Source organism: Rhinopithecus bieti, unplaced genomic scaffold, assembly GCF_001698545.2.
Source record: "Rhinopithecus bieti isolate Rb0 unplaced genomic scaffold, ASM169854v2 scaffold_6776, whole genome shotgun sequence".
Taxonomy (NCBI): Eukaryota; Metazoa; Chordata; class Mammalia; order Primates; family Cercopithecidae; genus Rhinopithecus; species Rhinopithecus bieti.
In genome coordinates, this window is record NW_016805299.1 from 1,168,012 (window position 1) to 1,194,599 (window position 26,588).

General features: G+C 51.7%; 1 protein-coding gene across 11 annotated transcripts in view; it reads left to right on the plus strand.

Annotated features, from left to right (window-relative positions):
• Positions 1–26,588, plus strand: part of KDM2B (lysine demethylase 2B) — a 158,837-nt gene that overhangs the window by 119,222 nt on the left and 13,027 nt on the right. For 7 of the 11 annotated variants that reach the window (XM_017872072.1, XM_017872077.1, XM_017872078.1 and 4 more), the window contains 9 exons: positions 13,119–13,343; positions 21,419–21,562; positions 22,288–22,374; positions 22,543–22,812; positions 23,036–23,149; positions 23,793–23,831; positions 23,987–24,666; positions 25,599–25,762; positions 25,857–26,018. In XM_017872072.1, coding sequence (XP_017727561.1) covers positions 13,119–13,343; positions 21,419–21,562; positions 22,288–22,374; positions 22,543–22,812; positions 23,036–23,149; positions 23,793–23,831; positions 23,987–24,666; positions 25,599–25,762; positions 25,857–26,018 — 1,885 coding nt within the window. The remainder of the gene's footprint in view (positions 1–13,118; positions 13,344–21,418; positions 21,563–22,287; positions 22,375–22,542; positions 22,813–23,035; positions 23,150–23,792; positions 23,832–23,986; positions 24,667–25,598; positions 25,763–25,856; positions 26,019–26,588) is intronic. The other 4 variants (XM_017872073.1, XM_017872074.1, XM_017872075.1 and 1 more) reach the window with 4 other exon arrangements.

Sequence of the window (26,588 nt, forward strand, 5' to 3'; positions counted from 1 at the left end):
GGGCGCCGGCGCCTCCTGCCTCTGCGTTCGCAAAGTTGCGCCAGGACCCTCGGCCTCGGGGCTGGAGCGCTCCCGGGGCCCGTGGGCCCGACGACCCGAGCTTTTGTCTGGGCGCCGCGCGCCCGCCGCCCGCCGTGGGCAGACGGAGACAGGAAGGGGTGCGAGCCGCGGGCCGACGCGGGCCACCCGGAACCCGGGCGAGTCCTCACGGCGGCGGCGGCGGAGGAAGCCGCGACCCCAGATGGCAGGAGTTGGCCTCGGTGGATTGATTCAGAAGGAAAAGCAACCTCTCTCGGGACCAGGGGGAGAAATCTATGTGTAAAACAAAGCCCTGGGTGTGTTTACGCCGTGAATTTACGCCGGGAAGGTTCGCGTTTAGGAAGAAGGCGAAGAAAGTTGAGGTTTTACGAAGGATAATCTGCAAAATACTACTTGGAACAGGACGCAGGCCAGGTAGACGTGTCCAAGGAATTAAGAATGGGATGGGTTGAGTTAGCATGTGGCATTGGACGGACTTGGGTGAATAAAATGCTTATTTATAATCCCGGTGGGGTAAAGGTGTTATGGAATGACCCAGCCAAAATGTGGTAACTTTTTTTTTTTTTCATCATTAGGTGCAATTGAGGAAGTGCTCTATAGGCTGCGCTTAAATCGTATCATACGTAGTATTAAGTGGTGTTACCTAACAGGCAGTTGGTTTTTATTTTTTCAGCTTTGCTGGAGAATTTTCAGGCACGTGTGCCTTTTGAGGTGTTTGGAATCTCAATGCTCTTTCGGATTGGATTAACCCAGGGACGATTCCAGTGCTTTTGGCTTGAACTTTTATCAAGTCAGTAGCCCTACATGTGAATGGCTCTCAAAGTCTTGTTCCATAGCTCACACTTCAATTCCTGCTTTGAACGTTTTCAGTTCAGTTTGGGGTCTACTTAAACCTGTGACAGCTTGCCGTTTCTGGGGCATTTGGTCATTCATTCATAGGATGTCTGTATTCTGTGTCAGCTGGGCTTTGATGTCTCCACTGAGCTTTGGTGTTTCAGGATTGGGGTTCCTGTTAGCTGATTTTTGTTTGTTTTTAAAATTTGGTCACACCCTATGGCCTGTAGATACAATCTTTGACACCGCAAGACTTATTGTGTCTCTGGGCTTAAAAACACGTTTTCGGGTCCTGCCACACCTGAGAGAGACTTCTGTTAAGAGAGGACCTGTAGGCCGTGCGTGGTGGCGCACACCTGTAATCCCAGCACTTTGGGAGGCCAAGGCGGGTGCATCACTTGAGCTCAGGAGTTCGAGACCAGCCTGACCAACAAGGTGAAACCCTGTCTCTACTAAAAATACAAAAATGAGCCAGGCGTGGTGGCTGGTGCCTTTAATTCCAGCTAATCAGGAGGCTGAAGCAGGAGAATCACTTGAACCCAGGAGGCAAAGGTTGCCGTTGCAATGAGCCGAGATTGCGCCACTGCCTGAGCACACCAGCCTGAGCGACAAGAGTGAGACTCTGTCTCCAAAAAAAAAAAAAGGGGGACGTGTGTTCACTGTAGCCAAATTTTTTTTCTTCCTCCTTCTCACATTGGTCAAGCCGATTGTGGCATTTGTGGGGTCCTTAGCAACGACTTGAGGTTGTATTGTTCACTTTAAGATGATTTTTTTTCCCCACTCGGTGCATTCAGGGAGACGACATCTAAGCAAGGGCAGTGGGGGCCAGGTTTGTTTCATAGTCCCAGTAGAGACGGTGTTTGTCAGCTAAGGTACCCTGTAGTTGGGGGACACTCCCCTTGCCTCCCTGCATGCTTTCCTCAACAGTTTTCTCAGCCTGGGCCTGAGAAGAGTGGCTTCCTCCGAGGACCTCGAAGGCATTTGCATCTTCCAAAGCAGAGCCAGGGTCTCTGGAGTCTTCAGCTTGCGGGCTCCAGACCTAGCTCTTCTCAAAGTTTCTCTCTACCTCTGCCCCACCCTGCTGAATGGGTTTGGCACCAAAGGAGAAGGTCCTTCATGAGGAGAGGTTGCCAAGCCCTGGAGTGTGGATGAACAAGTAGACTTGCCCACCTGCTGGATCAAAGGACCCCTCGGAGGGAGGCCTTGGTGGGAGGCTGCTGCTGCCGCCCGGTCCATCTCTGTAGCTGGTGTAGTCCTCACGCCCACCCCATCAGAGTTTTGGCTGCTTCACCTTCCAAGCCTGTGCACTTCTCATCCCCACGTGAGACCTGTCATGCTGTGCTGGCCTGTCTTCCCCATGCCTTCCCTCAGCAGCCTGGGTTTCCCCAAGTGTCACAACCTGTGGGACAGGAGTCGGGACGGGCCCGCGGCGAGTGAGCCGTGTTGGCGGGAGACCCCTTGTGCGCTCTTTGCTGGTGTGCACCCTTGGTGGGACCTTCTCCCACAGACTTCATTTGCTTCTCTAGTACAAAATGTGTCAGAAAATTCTTCAGCTTGCTTTCCAAGTTGATGAGGTGTCTCCTGAAGGAGGGCTTTTAGAATAATTATTGTTCCATCTTGTTTTTTGTTTTGAGTCAGGGTCTTGCTCTGTCACCCAGGCTGGAGTACAAGTATAGTGGTATGATTATAGCTCACTGCAGTCTTGAACTCCCGGGCTCAGGCAATCCTCCTGCCTCAGCCTCCCGAGTAGCCAGGACTACAGGCACGCATCACCACACTCAGCTACTAATTTTTTTATTTTTTATTTATATAGACATGGGGTCTTGATATGTTGCCCAGGCTGGTCTTGAACTTCTGGCCTCAAGTGATCCTCCCACCTTGACCTCCCCAAAGTATTGGGATTACAGGCATGAGCCACTGTGCCTGGCCAGTTTTTTTTATTTTCTCTTGAAGTGAAAAAAGCTTCTATTATTTTTTCTATAAAAATGACTACAGGCTGGGTGCAGTGGCTCATGCCGGTTATCCCAACACTTCTGGGAGGCTGAGGCAGGTGGATGGCTTGAGCTCAGGTGTTTGGGACCAGCCTGGGCAACATGGTGAAGTCCCATCTACAAAAAAGTACAAAAAGTAGCCAGGTACGGTGTCATGCACCTGTAGTCCCAACTACTCGGAGGCTGAGGTGGGAGGATTACTTGAGTCCAGGAGTTTGAAGCTGCAGTGAGTAGTGATGGCCCCATTGCATTCAGCCTGGGTGTCAGAGTGAGACCCTTTCTCAAAAAATTTTTTAAAATAAAAATAAAAATGACTACAGCTTGTTGAAAAAAAATGAGGAAATTATGGAGAAGAAAATCTCTCAGAAATTTGTGTGGTCATAGAACCATTGTTACCAATTATAGCTATTTTGTTTTACTTTAAGTTCTGGGATACATGTGCAGAACGTGCAGGTTTGTTATATAGGTATACATGTGCCATGGTGTTTGCTGCACCTACCAACCCATCATCTAGGTTTTAAGCCCCACATGCATTAGGTATTTGTCTCAATGCTTTTTTTTTTTTTTATAAATGGAGTCTCACTCTGTTGCCCAGGCTGGAGTGCAGTGGTGCGATCTCAGCTCACTGCAACCTCCGCTTCCTGGGTTCAAGCGATTCTTCTGCCTCAGCCTCCTGAGTGACTAGGACTACAGGTGTGTGCCACCATGGCCGGCTAATTTTTGTATTTTTAGTAGAGACAGGGTTTCACCATGTTGGTCAGGTTGGTCTGGAACACCTGACATTGTGATCTGCCCACCTTGGCCTCCCAAAGTGCTGGAATTACAGGCATGAGCTACCGTGTGCCTGGCCTCTATTTTTTTTTTGAGACAGGGTCTCACTTCGTTACACAGGCTGGATTGCAGAGGCGCCATCACACCTGGCTAATTTTTGTATTTTTTGTAGAGATGGGGTTTTGCTGTGTTGTCAGGCTGGGCTTGAACTCCTGGGCTGAAATGATTCGCTGCCTCAGCCTCCCAAAGTGCTGGGATTACAGGTGTGAGCCACCGCGGACCTCGCCTATAGTTTCTTAAACAGTGAAATTTTAAGACAGGGGTCTCTGAGCCTTCTTGAAAATGTATGCAAAAGTTTTGTTACTTTGTGCCTATATACATTTTTGGAGGAAGAGGTCTTTAGCTTTCCTCAGATTCTTCAGAGGTCCTCACATCCCCTGGGCTTTCTGGTAGCTCTTGTGTTTTTAGTCTCTTGCTCCTTACTCTCTATGTATTAAAAAACCCAGAGCCCTCCCTGGAGTCTACAGGTGTGTGTTAAGGGGCCTGCAACTCTGGTAAAATCCAGCTTTTCCTGGATTGTCCATTATGCTTGCAGATTTGAGGACTGGAATAATATTGAGATAAATACGGCTGTGTCATGTGATACAGTGCAACATTAGCATGCACAAAGAAACTGGGGGGCCTGTGGCCTTCCCTTGTGGGGCTGTCAGTGTAATGTTATTTGGAGTTTGGTAGAAAACTTGGGACTGTCTTAATTGTAAAAATATATAGCTACATTTTACTGTTTTTCTCACTTATCTTGACAGTTGAAACTCCTAACTGCTCCCTTCTTGAAACTTCCCTGGCTCTCATGATGCCACAGCCTCCTACTGCTTGTCTGGCCTTTCTGGCCATTTCTCAGCATGTTGCTTTTCCTTGCCTGCCCCTTGAATGTTTTCAGCCTTGAGGGGACTGTTGGAGATTCTCTTTTCACTCTTCCATTTCCCCTGGACATCCTCATGGACTTATCTAGTTTGAGCACCTATGTAGTGTTGGTTCCCAGGTGTGTACCTTAGCTCTGGTTCCACCTGCTTGCTGGGCAACACCTTCCTTGCATGTCCCATGGGCCCCTTAGATTCCACATGCCCACAACAGTCCTTGTTTCCTCCCCTCTCCTGAGCCCCCTTGTTCTTCTGTTGCTCAAGCCGGAAACCTCAGAGTCCTCCAGAAGTCTGCTTGCATACCCCATGTTTAGCCAATCACCGGGTCTTCTAAAACTGGGTCCGCTTCTAAGGCATCTCCTGAATCATCCCCTCCTCTTCATTCCTTCCATTCCTTCTGCTCCTGCCTTCATCATCTTCAGCTGATCTCCCTGTCTTTTGTCTTGCCCACTGCCCCAAAAATATCCACTCCTCTCACTGTTGCCAGAATACAGTCATGTTGTGAAGCCTTTAACTTACTCTGATGGGTCCAGTTCCCTACTGTGTTACACCAGGCCCTGCAGGATGAGGCTCCTGCCACTTCAGAGCTGTTTTCCAGCAGCTGTGTCGGGCTATTTGCAGTTCCTTGAATGTGTCATGCAGTTTCACATCTCTCTCTTGCTCTTCCTTCTGCCTAGAATATCCACTCTGTAACCCCACTCCCACCCCTGGCACGCAGGGTCCAGTCCTCCCTCTAAGACCCACCTTAGTCACCACCTCCTATGTTCTGGAGTGCTTTTTCCAGCCTCCCTTACCCATGATATGAGGCATCTCTTCTGGGTTAGCATGCCAGGGTCCAGGCTTTAGAGCCACTGCCTAGGTCTGTATCTCCGCTTTCTCATTAATTGATAGTATGACATTGGGCAGATGACTTAACTGTGCCATGCCTCAGTTTCCTCACTTGTAGATGGAGATAATAGTAATTCCTTTCTCATAGATTATTGATACAGAGTGGTGGCTCATGCCGGTAATCCTAGAGCTTTGGGAGCCTGAGGTGGTAGGATTGCTTGAGGCTAGGAGATCAAGACCATCCTGGGTTACATAGCAAGACCCCATCCCTACCAGAAAAACAAAAAAGATTGTTTATACAAGTATTGATGAGTGACTAGCACTTAAGTGTTACCTTTTGGCCAGGTTCAGGGGCTCACACCTGTAATCCTAGCACTTTGGGAGGCCAAGTCGGTCGGGTCACTTGAACCCAGAAGATCGAGACCAGCTTATGTGACATAGTGGGACTCCATCTCTCAAAAAAAAAAAAAAAAGAAGAAGAAGAAAAATTAGCTGGTGTGGTGGCACACGCCTGTATCTCGGCTACTAATGAGGCTGACGTGGGAGGATCACCTGAGTCCCGTGAAGTCGAGGCTGTGATTAGCTGAGATCGCACCACTGCACTCCAGCCTGGGTGACAGAGCGAGACCCTGTCTCAAAAACGGCTCTGCCACTGGAGTGCAGTGGCACAATCTCGGCTTACTGGGACCTCCACCTCCTGGTTCAAGCGATTCTCCTGCCTAAACCTAGATGTTAGTTTTTAATGTCATCATAATGATGTTGCATTGCATTTATGTGGTTGCATGTCTTTCTCCTTCCAGAGTGTAATGCCTTTCAGACTAGGGAACACATTTTACTCATTTCTGTAGTCCCAGCACTTAGCATCAAATCAGATACATAATTCACAGCCAGGAAACACTTGGGTGGGTGGATGTGTGAATTAGGGGGTTAATGAATGAGTCTCCAGTGCAAATTATATACTCTATTAGTTAGTGATGTTAAGCATCTTTTCATGTGCTTACTGGCCATTTGTAGATCTTTTTTGGAGAAATAGCTATTTAAATCCTTTGTCTATTTAAAAATTACCTATTCATCTCTTTATTATTGAGTTGTCGGAGTTCTTTGTATATTCTGAGTACTAGCTGCTTGCTAGATACATGATTTACAAACATTTTCTCCCATTCTGTGGGACTTTGCACATGATAGTGCCCTTTGAAGCACAAAAGTTTTTTTTGTTTGTTTGTTAGGTTTTTTTTAAATTTTTTAAATTTTTTTAATTTTTTTATTTTTATGAGACGGAGTTTCGCTCTCGTTGCCCAGGCTGGAGTGCAAAGGTGTGATCTTGGCTCACCGCAATCCCTGCCTCCCGGGTTCAAGCAGTTCTCCTGCCTCAGCCTCCTGAGTAGCCGGGATTACAGGCATGTGCAACCATGCCTGGCTAATTTTGTAGTTTTAGTAGAGACGGGGTTTCTCCATGTTTGTCAGGCTGGTCTCGAACTCCCGACCTCAGGTGATCCTCCCGCCTTGGCCTCCCAAAGTGCTGGGATTACAGAGGTGAGCTACCACACCCAGCAAAAGTTTTTAATTTTGATGAAGTCTACTGTATCTTTTTTTTTTTTTTTTTGGACACCTGTGCTTTTGGTTTCATATCGGAGAAACCCTTGCCTAATTCAAAGTCATGAAGATTTACACTTGTGTTTTCTTCTAAGAGGTTTATAATTTTAGCTCTGTGTTTAAGTCTTTGATCCGTTTTTGAGTTAATTCATATATGTGGTGTGAGGTAGGGGTCTACCTTTGTTCTTTTGCATGTGGATAGCTATTTGTCCCAGCACCATACCTTGAAAATACCATTCTTTACTCAACTGAATTGCCTTGGCATCCTTGTTAGAAATCATTTGGTCAAAATGTGAGTTTATTTCTGGACTCTCAATTCTGTTCCATTGATCTATAGGTCTGTCTTTTTGCCACTACCATCACAGTCTTGTTTATTGTAGCTTTGTAGTGAGTTTTGAAATCAGAAAGTGTACGTCTTTTTTTTTTTTTTTTTTTTTTGAGATGGAGTCTCGCTCTCTTGCCAGGCTGGAGGGCAGTGGCGCTATCACAGCTCATTGCAACCTCCGCCTCTCAGGTTCAAGTGATTCTCCTGCCTCAGCCTCCCGAGTAGCTGGGACTACAGGCATGCGCCATCACGTCCAGCTAATTTTTGTACTTTCAGTAGAGATGGGGTTTCACCATGTTGACCAGGATGGTCTCAATCTCTTGACCTTGTGATCTGCCCACCTCGGCCACCCAAAGTGCTGGGATTACAGATGTGAGTCACCACGTCCGGCCTTTTTAGACAGAGTTTCACTCATTTCCCAGGCTGGAGTGCAATGTCACAATCTTGGCTCACTGTAACTTCCATTCCCTGGGTTCAAGTGATTGTACTGCCTCAGCCTCCCAAGTAGCTGGGATTACAGGTGTGCGCCACCACGCCTGGCTAATTTTGTAAATTTAGTAGGGATGGGGTTTCACCATGTTGGTCAGGCTGGTCTTAAACTTGTGACCTCAAGTGATACACCTGCCTTGGCCTTCCAAAGTGCTGGGATTACAGGCGTGAGCCACTGCCCCACCCCCTACTCCCCACCCGCCTTTTTAGATTGTTTTGGCCATTCCAGATCTCTTGTGTTTTCATGAATTTTAGGATAGTGTGTCAATTTCTGCAGCAAAGTCAGTTGGGTTTTTGTTTTGTTTTTTATTCTTGTTTTGTTTTTGAGACAAGGTCTCATTCTGTCACCCAGGTTGGATGCAGTGGCTTGTTCTCAGCTCAGTGCAACCTCTGCTTCCTGTGCTCAAGTGATTCTCCAGCTTCAGCCTCCTAAGTAGCTGGGACTACAGGTGTGTGACAGCACACTCACCTAGTCTTTTTATTTTTTTGGAGTCTTGCTTTGTTGGCCAGGCTGGTCTTGAACTCCTGGGCTCAAGTGATCCGCCTGCCTTGGCCTCCCAAAGTGCTGAGATTATAGGTGTGAGCCACTGTGCCCAGCCCCAGTTGGGATTTTGCTTGGGGTCACATTGAGTCTGTTGATCACTTTGGGGAGTATAACTGATCATAGCAATATTAAATCTTCCAATTCATGAACATGGATGTCTTTCCTTTAATTTAGGTTAATCCAAGTAATTTTAATCACTATAATTTAGAGCCAAGGGATTGAGGAGGTTCTACCCATGCATTTTCTGGTGGATAATATCTGGTAGACCAGAGGAACTCAAATATTGATGGGATGAATGAATAAACCTTGATAACATTCACTTAAAGGACGATGCTTTTGAGTTGCTGATGGAGAAGGGGTGTAGGAATACTAGGATATTTGTGTGTTGTGTGTGTATGTGTGCGTTCGTGTTCCAGATTTTCCTAACCTTTCATAGTGTGTTGAAGATATGGTTCCTGGGCTGATAAAATCAACAAGTGGCCTTGGTGTTGGGGATGTTGGTTCGTAAATGAATGTCTGGGGATGCCGTCACTTCCTTTGCTGGGACAGGGGTGTCCTACTCCTACTCTGTCCTAGAGTGGAAGTTAGAATTGGTGTTTGAAGCCAGGCACAGTGACTCATGCCTGTAATCCCGGCACTTTGGGAGGCTGAGGCGGGCAGATCACTTGAGGCCAGGAGTTTGAGACCAGCCTGGCCAACATGATGAAACACTATCTCTACTAAAAATACAAAAATTAGCTGGGCTTGGTGGTGCACACCTGTAATTCCAGCTATTCAGGAGGCTGAAGCACAAGAATTGCTTGAACCTGGGAGCCAGAGGTTATAGTGAGCCAAGATCATGCCACTGCACTCCAGCCTGGGTGACAGTGAGACTCTGTCTCAAAAAAAAAAAAAAAAGAATTGGCATTTGAAACTTTGGGTAGCACCCAAAAGATATCAAGACAGAGAAAGCTGTGTGCCAAAAGGAGACAGCTCTGGCTGACTCACCTTCCTTTTTATTCCATTTGCCCCTTTTTGTGTCACTGTTTTCTGTACTCTGCCATCATGTTTCCTGGTTGGGTCTGCAGAGTCCCAGTTGGACTTTTTAATGGAGGCCTCCGAGGTCTGTCTTACCTGTGGGTTTTTCAGTGGGCTTCATTAGGATCTGGTGCCCTGTTGCTGAGCCAACTCTTGACGAGCCAGGCGGGGGCCACTGCCGGCGGCGCAAGCCTTCCTGGCCTGATTTGGCAGCGGCTAGACAGGGCCTCATCAGGGTCTCGGGAGACCACAGCTTCTCACACCTCTTCTTTCGGGATGTTATCTGGTATGTGCTCTGTAATTTTCCCGGATGTCCCAGCTGCTGTTGAGGTCCAGGCAGGTTGTTTTCCATAGGGTGGATGAGAAGGTGCTTTGGATGGTGCAGGCAAATGGGCTTGTTTTGCAGTGACATAGGAGCTTCAAGACTCGGACTGGATTGGCCCAGCGTTTTTACTTGCCCAGACACTGTCCTCGGGGCAGGGAGGCCAGAGGTGCTCGGTGGCTGTTGATACCTGGTGTTCCTTTGAACTCCTGGAATTTTTTCAGTTTTTTCGCCAGAGAAGCTCGTCTTTAGATTCTCCGGCTCTGGGGGTCTGGTTTTGTCCTGGGAGATGGCCCACACTGGCCACTTCACACCTGACTGGAGGCCTCAGACACCGCCCACAGCATTGCCTGTGTTCCAGGTATTTGAGGAGTGAGCTGGTAACAAGGTACCTGTCCTTTGGAGGGGTAGAATCAGAAAGTGTTATTGTGGGCTGTGACGACAGGGAGAAACGTTTTTGGGTTTCTGCTTCTCTGGAAGTAGCTGTGCTTCTCTGCACCTCTTGTTGGCACCCTTCGCACTAAGGCATGGTGGCACTAGCTGGGAAGCCCTTCCAGGAGCATGTGGCCGTCCCAGTGGGTCTGCGGGCCCCTCGCTGCACTTTGCACATGCAGTTGCTGTGGTTTAGTGTGTTCGGAGCACGAATCTGGAGTCCACGCATCCTGCTGGTTCCATGACCACAGGCAAATTACTGGCTTCAGTTTCCTCATATGAAAAATGGGGACATGAAGGCATCCTCTGCAGGGCTGTTACTGGGAAGGTTAGGTAATAACATTAGTAAATGATGGCCATGGTGACCACAGATGGGGGTGTTCAGGGAATCCCCACCCTCATGCAGCATGGCCTTCATCTCGGTCGTCAGCGCTGCCTTGCCTGGCCTTGGCTGCTCTCTGTCGGCTGCTCAGCTTCAGGTTCACAGTCTGCTCTGTGCTGTTCTCAAATCCAGAAAGCTCTGAAAACTGATCTTGTTTTACTTCTCAAGTGGGCAGCCAGACCTGAGTTGGATGGACGTGCGCAGTGCTTGGTGAACTTGACCCCCGAAAGGTGCTAATCACAGTGGGACTATGCGAATATGTTGGGGGCACCCAGCCGTCATTGTAAGGATGGGTTTCTTCATTTTCTTTGGTTTTTGAGACAGGGTCTTGCTCTGTGTCCTAGGCTGGAGTACAGTGGATGATCACAGCTCACTGCCACCTCAAACTCCTGGGCTCAAGCAATCCTCCCGCCTCAGCCTTCTGAGTAGCTGGATCTACAGGTGCACACCACCATGCCTGGCTAATTTTTAAAATTTTTTGTAGGTCTCACTCTGTTGCCCAGGCTGGTGTTGAACTCCTGACCTCAGCCTCCCAGTGTGCTGGGGTTACAGGCATGAGCCACTGTGCCTGGCGCCCTTTGCTGCTTTGGATGGTCCCTTTACCCAGGTGGCTGGTAGTGGCCAGCTTGCCTGTGGGCGACCCTGCAGTCAGCCCTGCAGTCCAGGGCTTGCCTGACAAGGCCTCCGGCTGGACTGCCCCAAAGCAGAGGGCAGGCGTGAGTGAGGGTCCTGAGCAGCTGGGGAAGAGCAGTGGGAGATGACGGTGGTAGAGCCAGGGAGCACTTCCCTTTCCTCTGTTGGGTTCACAGCAGGTTGAGCAGGATGGAGGCCCAGAGTCCCAGTGCTTCCTGAAGGGCCACTCTGGCTGATGGGGGCCTCGAAGCTCCTTGAATGCTGCAGGAAGGTGAATCGGAGGAATGGATCTGCTTAGGTGTTGACAGCAAAGGGGTGGCATGTGAGGCTATGGGCTTTCTACAGGGACCACTGCACTGGAGAAGAAAGTTGGTGGTGGCGAGGCTGTATTTGAGGAGAAAGGGGGGCTGTTTTTCTTCCTATGCAGTTGGAAGTTTCTAGGAAGCCCCTAGGGTGCAGGGAGTTGGGTGTGTTGTGGGAGGGGTCTGTGTGATGTGGACCACCTTCTCCATTTGAGTGGATGAATAGTAACAGCTCTTCTGGGACTGTGTGCTCCCAAAAGTATGGGGTTTTGTTTGGGGATTCAAGTATGACAAGTCACTGAAATGAAGAGGGCGGGACTCTGGACCAAAGTGTGTTCAATTAGCTGTAAAGGGGCTTTAGGTGTTAGATGCCGGTTAGGTCAGCTGGTTTCCAAGGTGACCACGTGTCTCCCTGATAGGGACTTCACCGGCCTCTCCAGAAAGATGCCACAGACAAGAAAAGCTCTCCCATCCTGGTCCCTCCCACCGCAAGTCCAAGGTGGACAGTGTCCTCAGGAGCTAGCTTTGGGCTCCCCCATAGATCCTGGGTCTGCAGGAGACTCTGGGGCTGGGAACCAGAGGTCAGGGGCTGTGACTGTCCCATTTTCCTGGCTTAGCTACTAGCCCAGCTCTCCTGTCTACCTACTGTCTCTCTTCTCTGAGTCCCAGGGAAGGGAGCATTTGGAGCCCGTCTAGGGAAGGTCTGAGTAGTCAGGGACCTGAAGGTTACTATCCCATCCTCCCTGGGGTGGCTTTGGTTTGTTGAGTGCATTCTGCATGCCAGGCTGGTTCGCAGAGGTGCAGTGTTGGACAAGACACCTGTGGTGAGTGCCCCTCTGTGCCCCGTCTCAAAGGGAAGGACGGTACAGGAACAGGTGATTACCGTCATGAGCGCTCTAACAGGATCCCTGGGAGGGGCCCTGAACCCAGTGCAGGTGGGCAGAAGGGGCTTCCAGAAGAAAGCAGCCTGTAAACTGGCCAGGCGGGATGAATGGGCATCAGCCAAGTGGCTTGGCGGGGTGGGGTTGGCCTTCCAGGCTGGGAGAACAGAGACCGATTGTGTGACCCCTTGTGGTCTTTCTTGGGGAGCAGACGGAGGTGGGATAGGTGGGCAGGGTCCGAGCCTGTGGGTGCGGCCGTGGAAGGTCTCGAGCCGTGTGCTGTGGCAAGAAGCATGCACCCTCTGTTCTCCTCTCCTAGAGCTGCTATAACTGGCGGCTTAAAACAACCGGCCTTTCTTCTCTCCCAGTTCTGGAGGCCAGGAGTCTGAAGTCAAGGTGTGGGCTGGCGGGCCGAGCTGGCTTTGCGGGCTCTAGGGGAGGGTCCTTCCCCGCGCCTCCAGCTCCTGGTATGTGCTGCTATCCTTGGCACTTACTGGCTTGTAGACAGGGCTCCAGTCTGTGGAAGGCCAGTGTCTTCACACACGTTCACTCTGTGCGTGTCCATCTCTATGTCCAAATGTCCCCCTTTCGTAAGGACACCAGTCATACTGGATTAGCGTTCACCTGAATTACCTCATTTAACCTGACCGTCTCTGCAAAGCCCCCATCTCCAAATAAAGACCACACTCTGAGGCTTGGGGTTTAGAGCCCCCATCGTGTCTTTCTGGGATACACAGTTTGCTCCCTAACACCCTTTCCGGGGGTCTGGCCGTGCCTGCAGCCTCCCCATCTGACCAGTTCTGTCTCTTCTGCAGAACCGGGCTGTGGGTCGGCCCAAGGGGAAGCTGGGCCCGGCCTCCGCGGTGAAGTTGGCCGCCAACCGGACAACGGCAGGAGCTCGGCGGCGCCGGACGCGATGCCGCAAGTGCGAGGCCTGCCTGCGGACCGAGTGCGGAGAGTGCCACTTCTGCAAGGACATGAAGAAGTTCGGGGGCCCCGGGCGCATGAAGCAGAGCTGCATCATGCGGCAGTGCATCGCGGTGAGTGCAGCTCCGGTCCAGCCCTGCGCTCGATCCAGGCCCCTGCGTGCCGGCCCTGGCCCGCGTGTCTGACAGCTGCTCGCTCTGGCCGCCCCTCTGCACACAGAGAAGCCGGGGCTGTGTGGACTGCCCAAGAGCTCTTCCTGTGGACGGGAAGGCGCCGGCCGCTTTGCAGGCTCAGGCCTCCTGCTCCTTCCCTCCCAGGGTGCCCAGGTACTTTGAAGTTGCTGCCATTAAAGATGACAAGCAGCCTGTCCTGTCTGTGACCCCGTTGCCAACATTACGGTCCAGTTAGTGATTCTAACTGGACCCTTCCTTCCTTCCGGCCCTGCCTTCAGAGTCAGAAGTCTGGGTGGAAGGTCAGCGCCCCATCTCAGGGGGCTGCCCCCAATAAGGAGTGATTTATGGTGCTGAGGAACCGCGCCTGGGAGAGCCTGGCCTGCCCCTCCACACCGCCTGGCCTCAGCTCCAGCAGTGGCCCCGCGCCGCAGGTCTTGTCCCCGGACCGGGCAGTGGACGTGGACTTCCGCAACGGGGCGAGGTCGCGGGGTTTGCCCTTGAATCCCCTTGTACACACTCACATGCTCTGCCTTCCCCAGGGCGCTGCTCCCCGGGGGCCGGCGGTCCTCCCTGTGGAGGAGTCATCTCCCAGTCCCCGTGGAAAAGCAGGCTCGGCTGGAGGGACGGGATTCCTCGGCCCTGGTGCGCTCATCTACAGGCCCAGCCTGGCATAGGGTGAGCCCTTCCTCCTTGGCTGCCGATGCCCCCCAGGCCCAGATACCTCACCCATCTCCTTCCACGCATATTTCTTGTGTTTTGTTTTTTTAAATTGTGGTCAAAAAATACATTAATCATTTTTAAGTATGCAATAGAGTAGTATTACCATATGCACGTTTTGGGAAGCTGATCCCTAAGAACTTTTTCCTTTTGCAAAACTGAAACTGCATACCCATTGAAGCTCTACTCTCCTTTCCCCTCCCTCAGCCCCCACAACCACCATTCCACTTTCAGTTTCTTTTATTTATTTTTTTTTTTCTGAGACGGAGTCTCGCTCTGTCGCCCAGGCTGGGGTGCAGTGGCCGGATCTCAGCTCACTGCAAGCTCCACCTCCTGGGTTTACGCCATTCTCCTGCCTCAGCCTCCTGAGTAGCTGGGACTTACAGGCGCCCCGCCACCACACCCGGCTAGTTTTTTTTTTTTTTTTTTGTATTTTTTAGTAGAGATGGGGTTTCACCGTGTTAGCCAGGATGGTCTCGATCTCCTGACCTCGTGATCCGCCTGTCTCGGCCTCCCAAAGTGCTGGGATTACAGGCTTGAGCCACCGCGCGCGGCCTTCCACTTTCAGTTTCTAAGAGCTTGACTCCTCTCTGGACCTCATAGAAGTGGAATCATGCAGTAATTGGCTTTCTGTGATTGGATTGCCTTGTTTATAGCCTGAGCATAATGTCCTCAGGGTTCATCCATGTTGAAGCATATGACAATTTCCTTTTTTTTTTTTTATGGCCAATTAATACTCTATTGTGTATTTGCACCACATTTTCTTTTTTTTTTTTTCTGAGATGGAGTCTCCCTCTGTCGCCCAGGCTGGAGTGCAGCGGTGGAATCTTTGGCTTACTACAACCTCCGCCTCCTGGGTTCAAGCAATTCTCCTGCCTCAGTCTCCTGAGTAGCTGGGATTACAGGCACCCGCCACCACATCGGGCTAATTTTTAAATTTTTAGTACAGGGCTTCATTGTGTTGCCCAGCCTGGTCTCGAACTCCTGACCTCAGGTGATCCGCCCACCTTGGCCTCCAAGAGTGCTGAGATTACAGGCATGAGCCACCGCGCCGGACCAAAATTTTCTTTATCCATTCATCTGTTGATGGACGTATGGGTTGCTTTCATCTCTTGCCTATTGTGAATAGTGCTGCAGTGAACATGGGTGTGCAGATACCTCTTTGAGATCGTGTTTTGAATTCTTCTGGATATACAGTTGACCCTTGAACAACACAAGGGTTGGGGCACCACCTGACCCCTGTGCAGTTGAAAATCTGAGTGTAACTTTTGACTCCCCTAAAACTTAACTACTATTAGCCTCTTGTTGACCAGAAGCCTTATCAGTAACAAAAACAGTCCATTAACACATATTTTATGTTATATGTATTATATACTGTATTCTCACAATAAAGTAAGCTAGAGAAGAGAAAATATTAAGATCATTAGGAAAATATATTTATCGTTCATTAAGTGGGAGTGGATCATTGTAAAGGTCTTCATGCTCATCTTCACGTTGTGTAGGCAGAGGAGGATGGGTTGGTCTTGCTGTCTCAGGGTGGCAGAGGCAGAAGAGATGAAGGAGGTAGAAGGGGGAGGCAGGAGACACAGGCACACTCAGTATAACTTTTATTGAAAAAAAATCCGCATATAAGTGAACCCACACAGTTCAATCCTGTGCTGTGTAAGGGCCAACTCTGTGCCCAGAAGTGGGCTTGCTGGGTCATGTGATAATTCTATTTTTAGCTTTTTGAGGAACCTCTGTACTGTTGGCCACTGTGGCCGTACCGTTTCACATTCCCACCACGAGTGCATGAAGGTTCCTGTTTCTCTCTCTTTTTTTTTTTTTTGAGACGGAGTCTTGCTCTGTTGCCCAGGCTGGAGTGCAGTGGTGTGATCTCGGCTCACTGCAAGCTCTGCCTCCCGGGTTCACGCCATTCTCCTGCCTCAGCCTCCCGAGTAGCTGGGACTACAGGCGCCCGCCACCTCACCCGGCTAATTCTTTGTATTTTTAGTAGAGACAGGGTTTCACCATGTTGGCCAGGATGGTCTCAATCTCCTGACCTTGTGAGCCGCCCACCTCGGCCTCCCAAAGTGCTGGGATTACAGGCGTGAGCCACTGCTCCCAGCGAAGGTTCCTGTTTCTCTGCATCCCCATCAACATCTGTTATGTTATGGGCTTTTTGTTTGTTTGTTTTTAGTAGCCGTCCTAATGTGTATGAGGTGACATCTCAGTGTAGTTTTTATTTACTTTTCCCTAATGCCTAGTGATGTTGAGCATCTTTCATCTTTCAAGTGCTTATTGGCTGTTTGTCTGTCTTCTTTGGAGAAATGTCTGAATCCTTAGACCGTTTTTAAACTGGTTTTCTTTTCTTTTTTTGAGACAGAGTCTCACTCTTTTGCCCAGGCTAGAGTGCGATGGCGCAGTTCTCAGCTCACTGCAACCTCTGCCTCCCGGGTTCAAGCAATTATCCTGCCTCAGCCTCCCAAGTAGCTGGGGTTACAGGCATGTGCCACCACACTCAGCTAATTTTTGTGTTTTTGGTAGAGGCAGGGTTTCACTCTATTGACCAGGCTGGTCTCAAACCCCTGACCTCAGTTGATCACCGCCCCACCCCTGCCCCCCGCCTTGGCCTCCCAAAATTCTGGGATTACAGGTGTGAGCCACTGCACCTGGCCTAAATCGGTTTTCTTTTGGGGTTTTTTGTTGTTGAGTTAGAGGAGTTCTAAATATGTTTTGGATATTAACCCTTATCAGGTCTCTGGTTTGCAAGGATTTTCTCCCATCCTGTAGGTTGCCTTTTCCTCTGTTGATTCTTTCCTTTGCTGCAGACGTTCAGTTTCACTGCTTGTGCTTTTAATTGGTACCCAAACCCCAGGATATTTCCATGGATTTTGGGGAATTTGTGAGCCATCCTGAAATTAAATGCATTTTTGTCTGTGTGCATGCATGGATTTGCATTTTTTGGAGACAGGGTCCATGTGACCCATTGGATCCTATAGAATGTAAAAGAGCTTGTCTATAGCAACTGTTGGTTTTTAGAACGGTGTCACCTAAAACTCAAATGTGTGCCAGCAATGAACCCACGACTGTCTTTTTCTCTTTGGCATTACTTTTTCTCCCACCCCCCCACACTCCCCCCGTGTGCTGGGCCCGGTTATAGGAAACTTGTCTTGGGTGCCCCCTTATCTTTGCTGCTCTGGTTCCTGGCACAGTGCATGCTGTTTGAAGCAAACCCCATTTTTTTACGTCTCCTACTCTCTTCAGCTTGACATAGCTTCTGGAACTGATGGCAGATGCTGGCTTGGCCTGACCCTTGGTGTCCTTCTTACTCTTCTCCCAGCCCTTCTGCTCTGCCAGGGCACTTCTCACGCATTACCCACCTATGACATACGCAGCCCCACCTATCTTCCTCTTCTGTCCCCTCCCCTTGCTCCGTCGCTGGGGCTGCCTCCGTAGCTTCTTCCCCTCTCCACCATGTCCCTGCTGGTGTCCCTGCCGGTGTCGTGCAGTCTGCCCTCTGACATGAGCCCCAAGCCCCCCCCGCCAGCCCCTGCAGGAGATTTGCCTCTTGCGCCACCTCCCATCCTGCCACCTGGCTCAGAGCCAGTTCTGCCATCTGCCCCACCCCACCACAGACCCTCTTCTTGCCATGTGGGCCGTGCTTCACCCTCTGCCCCCCACTGCAGTCTGGTCTCCAGCCGTCCCCTTTGGCCCGGCCTGCTCTGCACAGGCTGCTCTGTCCTCATTCACCTTGAGGCCCTGCAGCCTTGCCCACTTGGCTTCTCTCCATCCTGTCCCGAGTCCTCCAGAAATCAGCCTCTGCTGCTTCTGAGAACTCTTGAATATGACTTTTCCATGTTTTCTTTGGATTTCAGCGACTAATGTCTTTTTCTTCCCAAATAGCTCATGGGGAGCAGCCATCTCCCTCACTCCTGCGTCCCCCAAGACCTTGTTTCAGACCGTGGCAGATGTGTGTTTGGTATTTGTGGAAGGAACGATGACTGCCTTGCCTTCTGTGTCCTGTTTATTAGAATTCAGACATTTGCGCCATTTAATCAAGTCTTTTTCACTTACCAGTGGCGTGTATATTCCCAGCCTGCTTGAAGCTCCTCTGAGCAGCGTAGTAAAGGTTGGCTACCCGTGCACCGGGTGGGATGAGGCTGACCCGCCCTGGCCTCAGGGGGCTGACAGCCGGATGCACCAAGTTTTCACACTTCAGGGTCTCAGGAACCCTTCATGCCCTTAAAACTTACGAGGACCCTAAAGAGTTTTTCTTTTATGCAGGCTATATATTTATTAATATTGACTGTATTAAAATTTAAACTGAGTTTGGTGTGAGAGGACTTTAGCTAAAAAATAAAATAAAATTAAAACTGATTTTTTTTTTTGAGACAGAGTCTCGCTCTCACCCATGCTGGAGTGCAGTGGTATACTCGTGGCTCACTGCAGCCTCTACCTCCTGGGCTCAAACAATCCTCCCACCTCAGCCTCCCGAGTAGCTGGGACTGCAGGCATTCACTATGCCCAGCTGATTTTTGTATTTTTTGTAAAGACAGGGTTTTGCCACATTGCCCAGGCTAGTCTCAAACTCCTGGACTCAGGCAATCTGCCTGCCTTGGCCTACCAAAGTGCTGGGATTACAGGCATGTGCTACCAGTCCTGGCCAAGAAAGTTTTTTTAGATTTTAAATTTATCTTAAAATATCAAGAAAGCCCATGATGTGTTAATAGAAATAACATATTTTGGCTGGGCACGGTGGCTCAAGCGTGCAATCCCAGCACTTTGGGAGGCTGAGGTGGATCACTTGAGGTGAGGAGTTTGAGACCAGCCTGGCCAACATGGTGAAACCCCATCTCTACTAAAAATACAAAAATTACCCAGCATGCCTGTAGTCCCAGCTACTTGGGAGGCTGAGGTGGGAGAATCGCCTGAACCCAGGAGGCAGACGGAGGTTACAGTGAGCCGAGATCACGTCACTCCACTCCAGACTGGGCGACAAAGCAAGATACTGTCTCAAAAATAAATAAGAAAAAAGAAACATATTTTTATGAGAAATAATTACATTTTCCAAAAACAAAAGAATAATGGCATTGTTTTATATTTTTGTAAATCTCTTTTATGTCTGGTTCATTAGAAAGGGCTTGGAATTGCCGGGCATGGTGGTTCACACCTGTGATCCTAGCACTTTGGGAGGCTGAGGCAGGTGGATCACGAGATCAGGAGTTCGAGACCGGCCTGGCCAACATGGTGAAACCCCCCTATCTCTACTAAAAATACAAAAATAGAGCTGGGTGTGGTGGCGGGCGCCTGTGCTACTGGGGAGACTGAGGCAGGAGAATCGCTTGAACCCAGGAGGCAGAGGTTGCAATGAGTCAAGACTGTGCCACCGCACTCCAGCCTGGGTGACAGAGCAAGGTTCCGTCTCAAAAAAAAAAAAAAAAAAAAAAACCCGGGATTTTTCATTTCTGTTTTTGTTTTTTTTTTTTTGTGATACGTTGTTTTGGAGGGAATATGAGGAAAATTCGGCCTCACACAGATATATACTAGTTGGAAAAGGGAGGAGTATTTTAATAGCCTTTTGGATAACTGTGGATACTCTGATACTCAACTAGAACTCAGCAGAGTTTTTTTTAAAGGTTAGTTGCAATGTGGAGTCTGAAACGGTATCAGTGAGCTGTTCACACTGTTACATTGAAAGTCATCAGCCTGTCTTGCCCTTTGAGTAGCTCATTTGCTCAGGCATGATGTTGTAACACAATGTTTTGGTCATCTGGAAAATATTGGCTCCCTGAGTTAGGCGGATTTTCCAAATATTGGCACATAATATTATTTTAGAAATCACATTTGTTAATATGATCACTGATCTCATCGGAAAAGTCTCTCAGTATTGGGAAGCTGTGCAGGTTATGGTGGTTCATGTAAGTTTTCCAGAAGTCTAATTGTCATTCAGAAACTTGAATTTTGTCATTTGCAACAAATGCGGTCAGTTATTTTTCTAGAAATGACAATCTCACTTCTTTGATCTTCACAGAAATACACCAACGTCCAGGGGCTTTCTATCAGTCATTCCTTCAAGTAAAAATAATCTATGGCGAAAGTGGCCATTTCGGCTTCCAGCTCAGTCATGAGTGCCTTTCCTTTGGTACGCATCACCTGTGTGCCGAGGCACTTTACACATATTCTTATTGTCACAAAGCATCCGAAAAGGATGTGTACTCTAGGGCAAGGTTTTCTTTTTGGTTTTCTTTTTTTTTTTTTTTTGAGACGGAGTCTCACTCTGTCGCCCCAGGCTGGAGTGCAGTGGCCGGATCTCAGCTCACATGCAAGCTCCGCCTCCCAGGTTTACGCCATTCTCCTGCCTCAGCCTCCCGAGTAGCTGGGACTTACAGGCGCCCGCCACTCGCCTGGCTAGTTTTTTTTTTTTTTTTTTGTATTTTTTTAGTAGAGATGGGGGTTTCACCGTGTTAGCCAGGATGTCTTGATCTCCTGACCTCATGATCCGCCATCTGGCCTCCAAAAGTGCGTGGGATTACAGGCTTGAGCCACCTGTGCCGGCCAGGGCAAGGATTTTCATAAAGTAATTTTACTGTTTCATCAGAGATATTCTTAGATGAAACTGGTGATCTTTTTAATAAGTGTATGGCCGTGAGTCACCTCATGGCTGCTGGTGCAGCTGGGGGCCTTGCCTTGACTGGTGCTGAGGGGCCAGCAGTTTCACCCACCAGTACAAATATCAATACTGTGCAAAAGGCAAATAACATCGGTTATTCTGAAGACAGTTCTGATCTCCTAGCCTCTCTGTAAAGGTCTTGGGAGCCCGCAGTCCATGGTCTGTGCCTTGAATACCCACTGGTGATATGCAGCCTCATCTCATCTGCATGGATCTGGGCTGGGTTCACGCCCCCGCTCCTTTGGGGCTTTTATGAATGTGAGACCTTCCCTGACCTCCATATTTAAAATCAGTCCCCCTTCTGCCCCTCACTCCGGCCCTCTAATTTTTCCCCATGTCTCTGTCTCTAACATGCTCTGTTCTTCATTTTGTCTGCCTCCCTCCACTAAAATGTAAGCTCTGGATGGCAGAGATTTTGAGCTGTCTTGTTCCTTGCTGTATCCCCAGCAATTAAGAGTAGTATCTGGCATGCGGAGGCAGTAGCCTGATACATATTTCAGTGAATGAGTTAGTGAATGTGCCTGGGCCACTTTCTTGGGGTCTCCTGGCAGGTCGGAGGGGAGCAGCTCATTGCCCTTGACCTGGCCCCCCTGGGGGTCCATGCTCCCACCTCTGATGACTTGTCTTGTTCTCCCTGGCTCCTCAGCCAGTGCTGCCCCACACCGCCGTGTGCCTTGTGTGTGGCGAGGCGGGGAAGGAAGACACGGTGGAAGAGGAGGAAGGCAAGTTTAACCTCATGCTCATGGAGTGCTCCATCTGCAACGAAATCATCCACCCTGGATGCCTTAAGGTGAGCGGCCCAGTGGGGACAGGTGATGCTGACGCTGTGGGGCAGGTAGGGTTGCTGGAGATGCTGGTGAGGTGGTGGGATGCAGGTCGTGCGGTGAATTCCTGGAGAACCCCTGAGTCTGGGTGACCCTGTGTGTCAAGGGGATACTCCCAGGGCAAGGAGGGCCTGGAGTACCTTGGAGAGCCAGTGTCATCAAAGGAATAGACAGACCCCCACGTCCCAGGACATCAGAACTAGAGAGGGTTCCCAGAGTCTCAGCAGATGGCAAACACAGGCTGCTTGTTTGTAGTGGGCCAGAGGGAGAGCCTCCAGGTGGCTCCAGGCTTCTGGGAGAACAAGGCCCCACACTTCACTCCTTCCTTCAGCACCCAGTAGAGTCCTCTGCAAAGTCCTTTCTGCATGCCAGGCGCTGAGCTGGTGGCTTTACCCTCAGTGAGATGGGCACACTCACTTTTATGGCTGAGGGCACCAGCCCACAGAGACAGAGGGACTTGCCCAGGGTCCCAGAGAAGCACAAGGGCTCCGCCTCTGAACCCTGGCCTGGATCCACAGTTGCACGTCTCTGCCAGCCTCTGCGGCTGTGTTTTCTTTTGGCTGGAAACAGGATAGACGTGACACTGGGGAGGGGGTGCTGCTGCTTCTGGAAGACATGGCCTCACAGAGCCTTGTGCCCGTGGGCCCTCTTCTCCACTCGTCCCTCTTCTGAGTCCTGGTGTTCCCCCCAGATTAAGGAGTCAGAGGGTGTGGTCAACGACGAGCTTCCAAACTGCTGGGAGTGTCCGAAGTGTAACCACGCCGGCAAGACCGGGAAAGTGAGTGCCGGGCTCCAAGTCCCAGGGTCAGTCGGGAGTGGGGCGGGCCTGGGCCTGGCTGGGACCAGCCTGTCCCAGGAGTGTCAGGCAGGTGGGGTGCCGTGGGCCTGGGGAGGAGGAAGGGCAAGTCCAAAGGTATACAGTTGGTCTGTTCCTTCTCTCTTTTTGGCCTACAAGCAAAAGCGTGGCCCTGGCTTTAAGTATGCCTCCAACCTGCCCGGCTCCCTGCTCAAGGAGCAGAAGATGAACCGGGACAACAAGGAAGGGCAGGAACCTGCCAAGCGGAGGAGCGAATGTGAGGAGGCGCCCCGGCGCAGGTCGGACGAGCACCCCAAGAAGGTGCCGCCGGACGGCCTCCTGCGCAGAAAGTCTGATGACGTGCACCTGAGGAAGAAGCGGAAATACGAGAAGCCCCAGGAGTTGAGTGGACGCAAGCGGGTACGGACCAGGAGGGGCTGAGAGACAAAGGGGGTGGTCTGGCTGGTCCTAGGGGTCCTAGGTGCTGGGTTGGAAAGATGGGGCAGGGGGTGGGCAGCGAGTAGAGCTTGGGATAATCCCAGCCTCTTGCTGCCCTGAGCAGGTCACCTAAGTCCTGAGAGCCCTGCCCCAAAGAAAGGAGGGGAAAACCAGCGAGTCACTCCTCTTCCCACCCCCCCTTTAGGCCTCATCGCTTCAAACGTCCCCCGGTTCCTCCTCTCACCTCTCGCCGAGGCCCCCTCTAGGCAGCAGCCTCAGCCCCTGGTGGAGATCCAGTCTCACTTACTTCCAGCAGCAGGTGCTCCCACGACGCACGCCCTCCTGAGGCCCTGGGGACTGGCGAGTCCCGGGCTGTCCCCCACCCCACCCCGCTGGTCCTCCACCCCACTGCTGCCTCTCCTGAGGCTTCCAGGTCGGCCCCAGATCTCTGGCTCGTGGTTCTGGCTTCGCGCCTGGGAAGCTGTCTGTGACTAGAGCCTCTGTTGGTTGGGATGGAAGCTGTGAGTCCAGGGAACCTCTGAGGAGCCTGGTGGCCCTGCTCCACCCACGGGCCATGCTGTCACCAGCCACAAGGTGGCGCCAGGAGTCTCCCAGCTCTAGCCATTCCGGCTGGGCCGGGGATTCCCACAGGGCTGTGCTCCAGAACTGGCTCCCAGAGCCCAGGCTTATTTGAATGGCGGCTGCACATCTCCGGGTCTGGGGGGTGGGAGGTCAGTTGGGTGGAAACAGTTCAACCGTACTCCTACTTCCAGCTTCTTCCTTGAAAGCCACAGGCAGGGCTCGCCCGTCTGTCGGTCAGATGTGGAGATGGCATTTGCGGGGAAGGCCTCCCTCCAGCCCCTCCTCTGGAGACTGTGGACTCATGGTGGGGTGGGGTGTCGAGGGGACCAAATCCCACGAGCCCGGGGAGCAAGCTCTGCGTCCTTTCTTTTTCGTGACAGCTCAAACCTGGCAAAGAAGATAAGCTTTTCAGGAAAAAGGTACCATCTTCCCTCCCCCTCTGTGCCCCAGGCCCGAGCGGTTAGAGCTGCACAGCAGCTCCCTGGGCCACAGTCCCGTGGCAGGGGGGCGGGAGGCCTTGGGTGGGCGCAGCCCTGAGCCCTACAGGCTGACGCGTCTCCGCTCTCGCCCTCAGCGTCGGTCCTGGAAGAACGCCGAGGACCGCATGGCGCTGGCCAACAAGCCCCTCCGGCGCTTCAAGCAGGAACCCGAGGACGATCTGCCCGAGGCACCCCCAAAGACCAGGGAGAGCGACCACTCCCGCTCCAGCTCCCCCACCGCAGGACCCAGCACCGAGGGGACCGAGGGCCCGGAGGAGAAGAAGAAGGTGAAGATGCGCCGGAAGCGGCGGCTTCCCAACAAGGAGCTGAGCAGGGAGCTGAGCAAGGAGCTTAACCACGAGATCCAGAGGACGGAGAGCAGCCTGGCCAACGAGAACCAGCAGCCCATCAAGTCGGAGCCTGAGAGCGAGGGCGAGGAACCCAAGCGGCCCCCAGGCGTCTGCGAGCGTCCCCACCGCTTCAGCAAGGGGCTCAACGGCACCCCTCGCGAGCTGCGGCACCAGCTGGGACCCGGCCTGCGCAGCCCGCCCCGTGTCATCTCCCGGCCCCCACCTTCCGTGTCCCCGCCCAAGTGTATCCAGATGGAGCGCCATGTGATCCGGCCACCCCCCATCAGCCCCCCGCCTGACTCGCTACCCCTGGACGATGGGGCAGCCCACATCATGCACAGGGAGGTGTGGATGGCCGTCTTCAGCTACCTCAGCCACCAAGACCTGTGTGTCTGCATGCGGGTCTGCAGGACCTGGAACCGCTGGTGAGCAGCGGCCTGTGTAGGGCTCTAGGTTAAGGCTCAGGCGGCACCAGGGATGACCCGTGTGTGTGGAGTCGCTGGTGATGCTCTTTCCTTCCAAGCCCCAGTATGGCTTCATTGTGCTCCGCAAAGCGTTCCAGCTGGCTACAGTGTCTCCTCTGGTCTTGTCAGAGGAGGTGACCTGGTTTACTCCCTGGTTTAGCTTCCTGGAGGGTAAAGTGAGAACCACGTGAAGTCCTTGGCTTCGGAGAGTTAGTCCAGGTTTCCAGCAAGGTTGCCAGTTGCAACTTCAGGCCAGCCGATATTTACCAGCTTTCTGGACTTAGCTCTGCCTTACCCTCTTGGATGAACGGGCATGACGCCTGCTTCATGGGGTTGTTTGGAAGAACGGCCAGTAGAGGGCGTTGTAAAGCCCATGGTAAATACTTGCGGGAGGCCTGGCGCAGTGGCTCATGCCTGTAATCCCAGCACTTTACGGGCGGGTCACTTGAAGTCAGGATTTCAAGACCAGCCTGGCCAACATGGTGAAACCCCATTTCTACTAAAAATACAAAAATTAGCCGGGTGTCGTGGTGCACACCTGTAATCCTGGCTACTCGGGAGGCTGAGGCAGGAGAATCGCTTGAATGTGGGAGACAAAGGTTGTGGTGAGCAGAGATTGCACCACTACACACCAGTCTGGGAACAGAGCGAGACTCCGTCTCAATACATACATGCATACATACATACATAATTGATGGAGAGTGGAGGCCATGGCTGTCAGAGCAGATGGCAGGTGCCTGCGTCGGGGCGGGACAGGTGCTACACAGATAAGGGTCCAGAGCGCCGAGTTAAGGAGCCTCCCAGAGGTTGGTAGGTGGGGAGAGTTAGAGCCGTGCATGGGCTCCCGGGGAGCCCCACCTCTTACGATGTGTCCCCACCTGGCCGGTCCCCAGGTGCTGCGATAAGCGGTTGTGGACCCGCATTGACCTGAACCACTGCAAGTCTATCACACCCCTGATGCTGAGTGGCATCATCCGGCGACAGCCTGTCTCCCTCGACCTCAGCTGGACCAATATCTCCAAGAAGCAGCTGAGCTGGCTCATCAACCGGCTGCCTGGTGAGCCCTGGACCAGTGGCCCGGAGTGTGTCTGCTGCAGTGGGGGGTGGGGGCGCATCCCCTGACCTTCACCCTTTTCTGTGTCCCCCTCCAGGGCTCCGGGACTTGGTGCTGTCAGGCTGCTCATGGATCGCGGTCTCGGCCCTTTGCAGCTCCAGTTGTCCGCTGCTCCGAACCCTGGATGTCCAGTGGGTGGAGGGACTAAAGGATGCCCAGATGCGGGATCTCCTGTCCCCGCCCACGGACAACAGGCCAGGTGAGTTGCCAGGCTGGGGGTTTCTGTGGGGGTGGGGTGACCGAGCTAGGCTGTTAGATCTGCTTTTACCCTCAGACCTCAGCATGTCCTCCATTGTTCTCAGGCCCCAGCCCTTCCCCAGAGGACATAGGGATGAGTCTCTGCTGCCGTGTTCTCAGTTTGCTTCGGGCACAGAGGGGATCTGGGAGGAGGCAGGGGCTCCTGTGCACATGCGAGACTCGCTCATGGGACTCCATGTGCGTCTCACTGCTTTCCTGTTGACTCGCTCATGGGACTCCGTGTGCGTCTCACTGCTTTCCTGTTGACTTCCTCATGGGGCTCGGCGTGCATTTCACTGCTTTCCTGTTGACTTGCCCCTTGTTGGTTTCAAGTCTCCACGGCCATCAGGATCAGTGTGGTTGTGCAAGGGCTTCCAGTATGGCGCCTCCCCCTGGGCTGGACTGGACTGCCTAGGTCTGTGCTTCTTGCCAAGTCACGGGGATTGGAGGTGCTGCGCGGCCTCTGCACTGGTTGGCTGATGACTACTGGGTGGAATGTGGGCTCAGTGTTTCTAGTCTTTTAGTTTTTCAA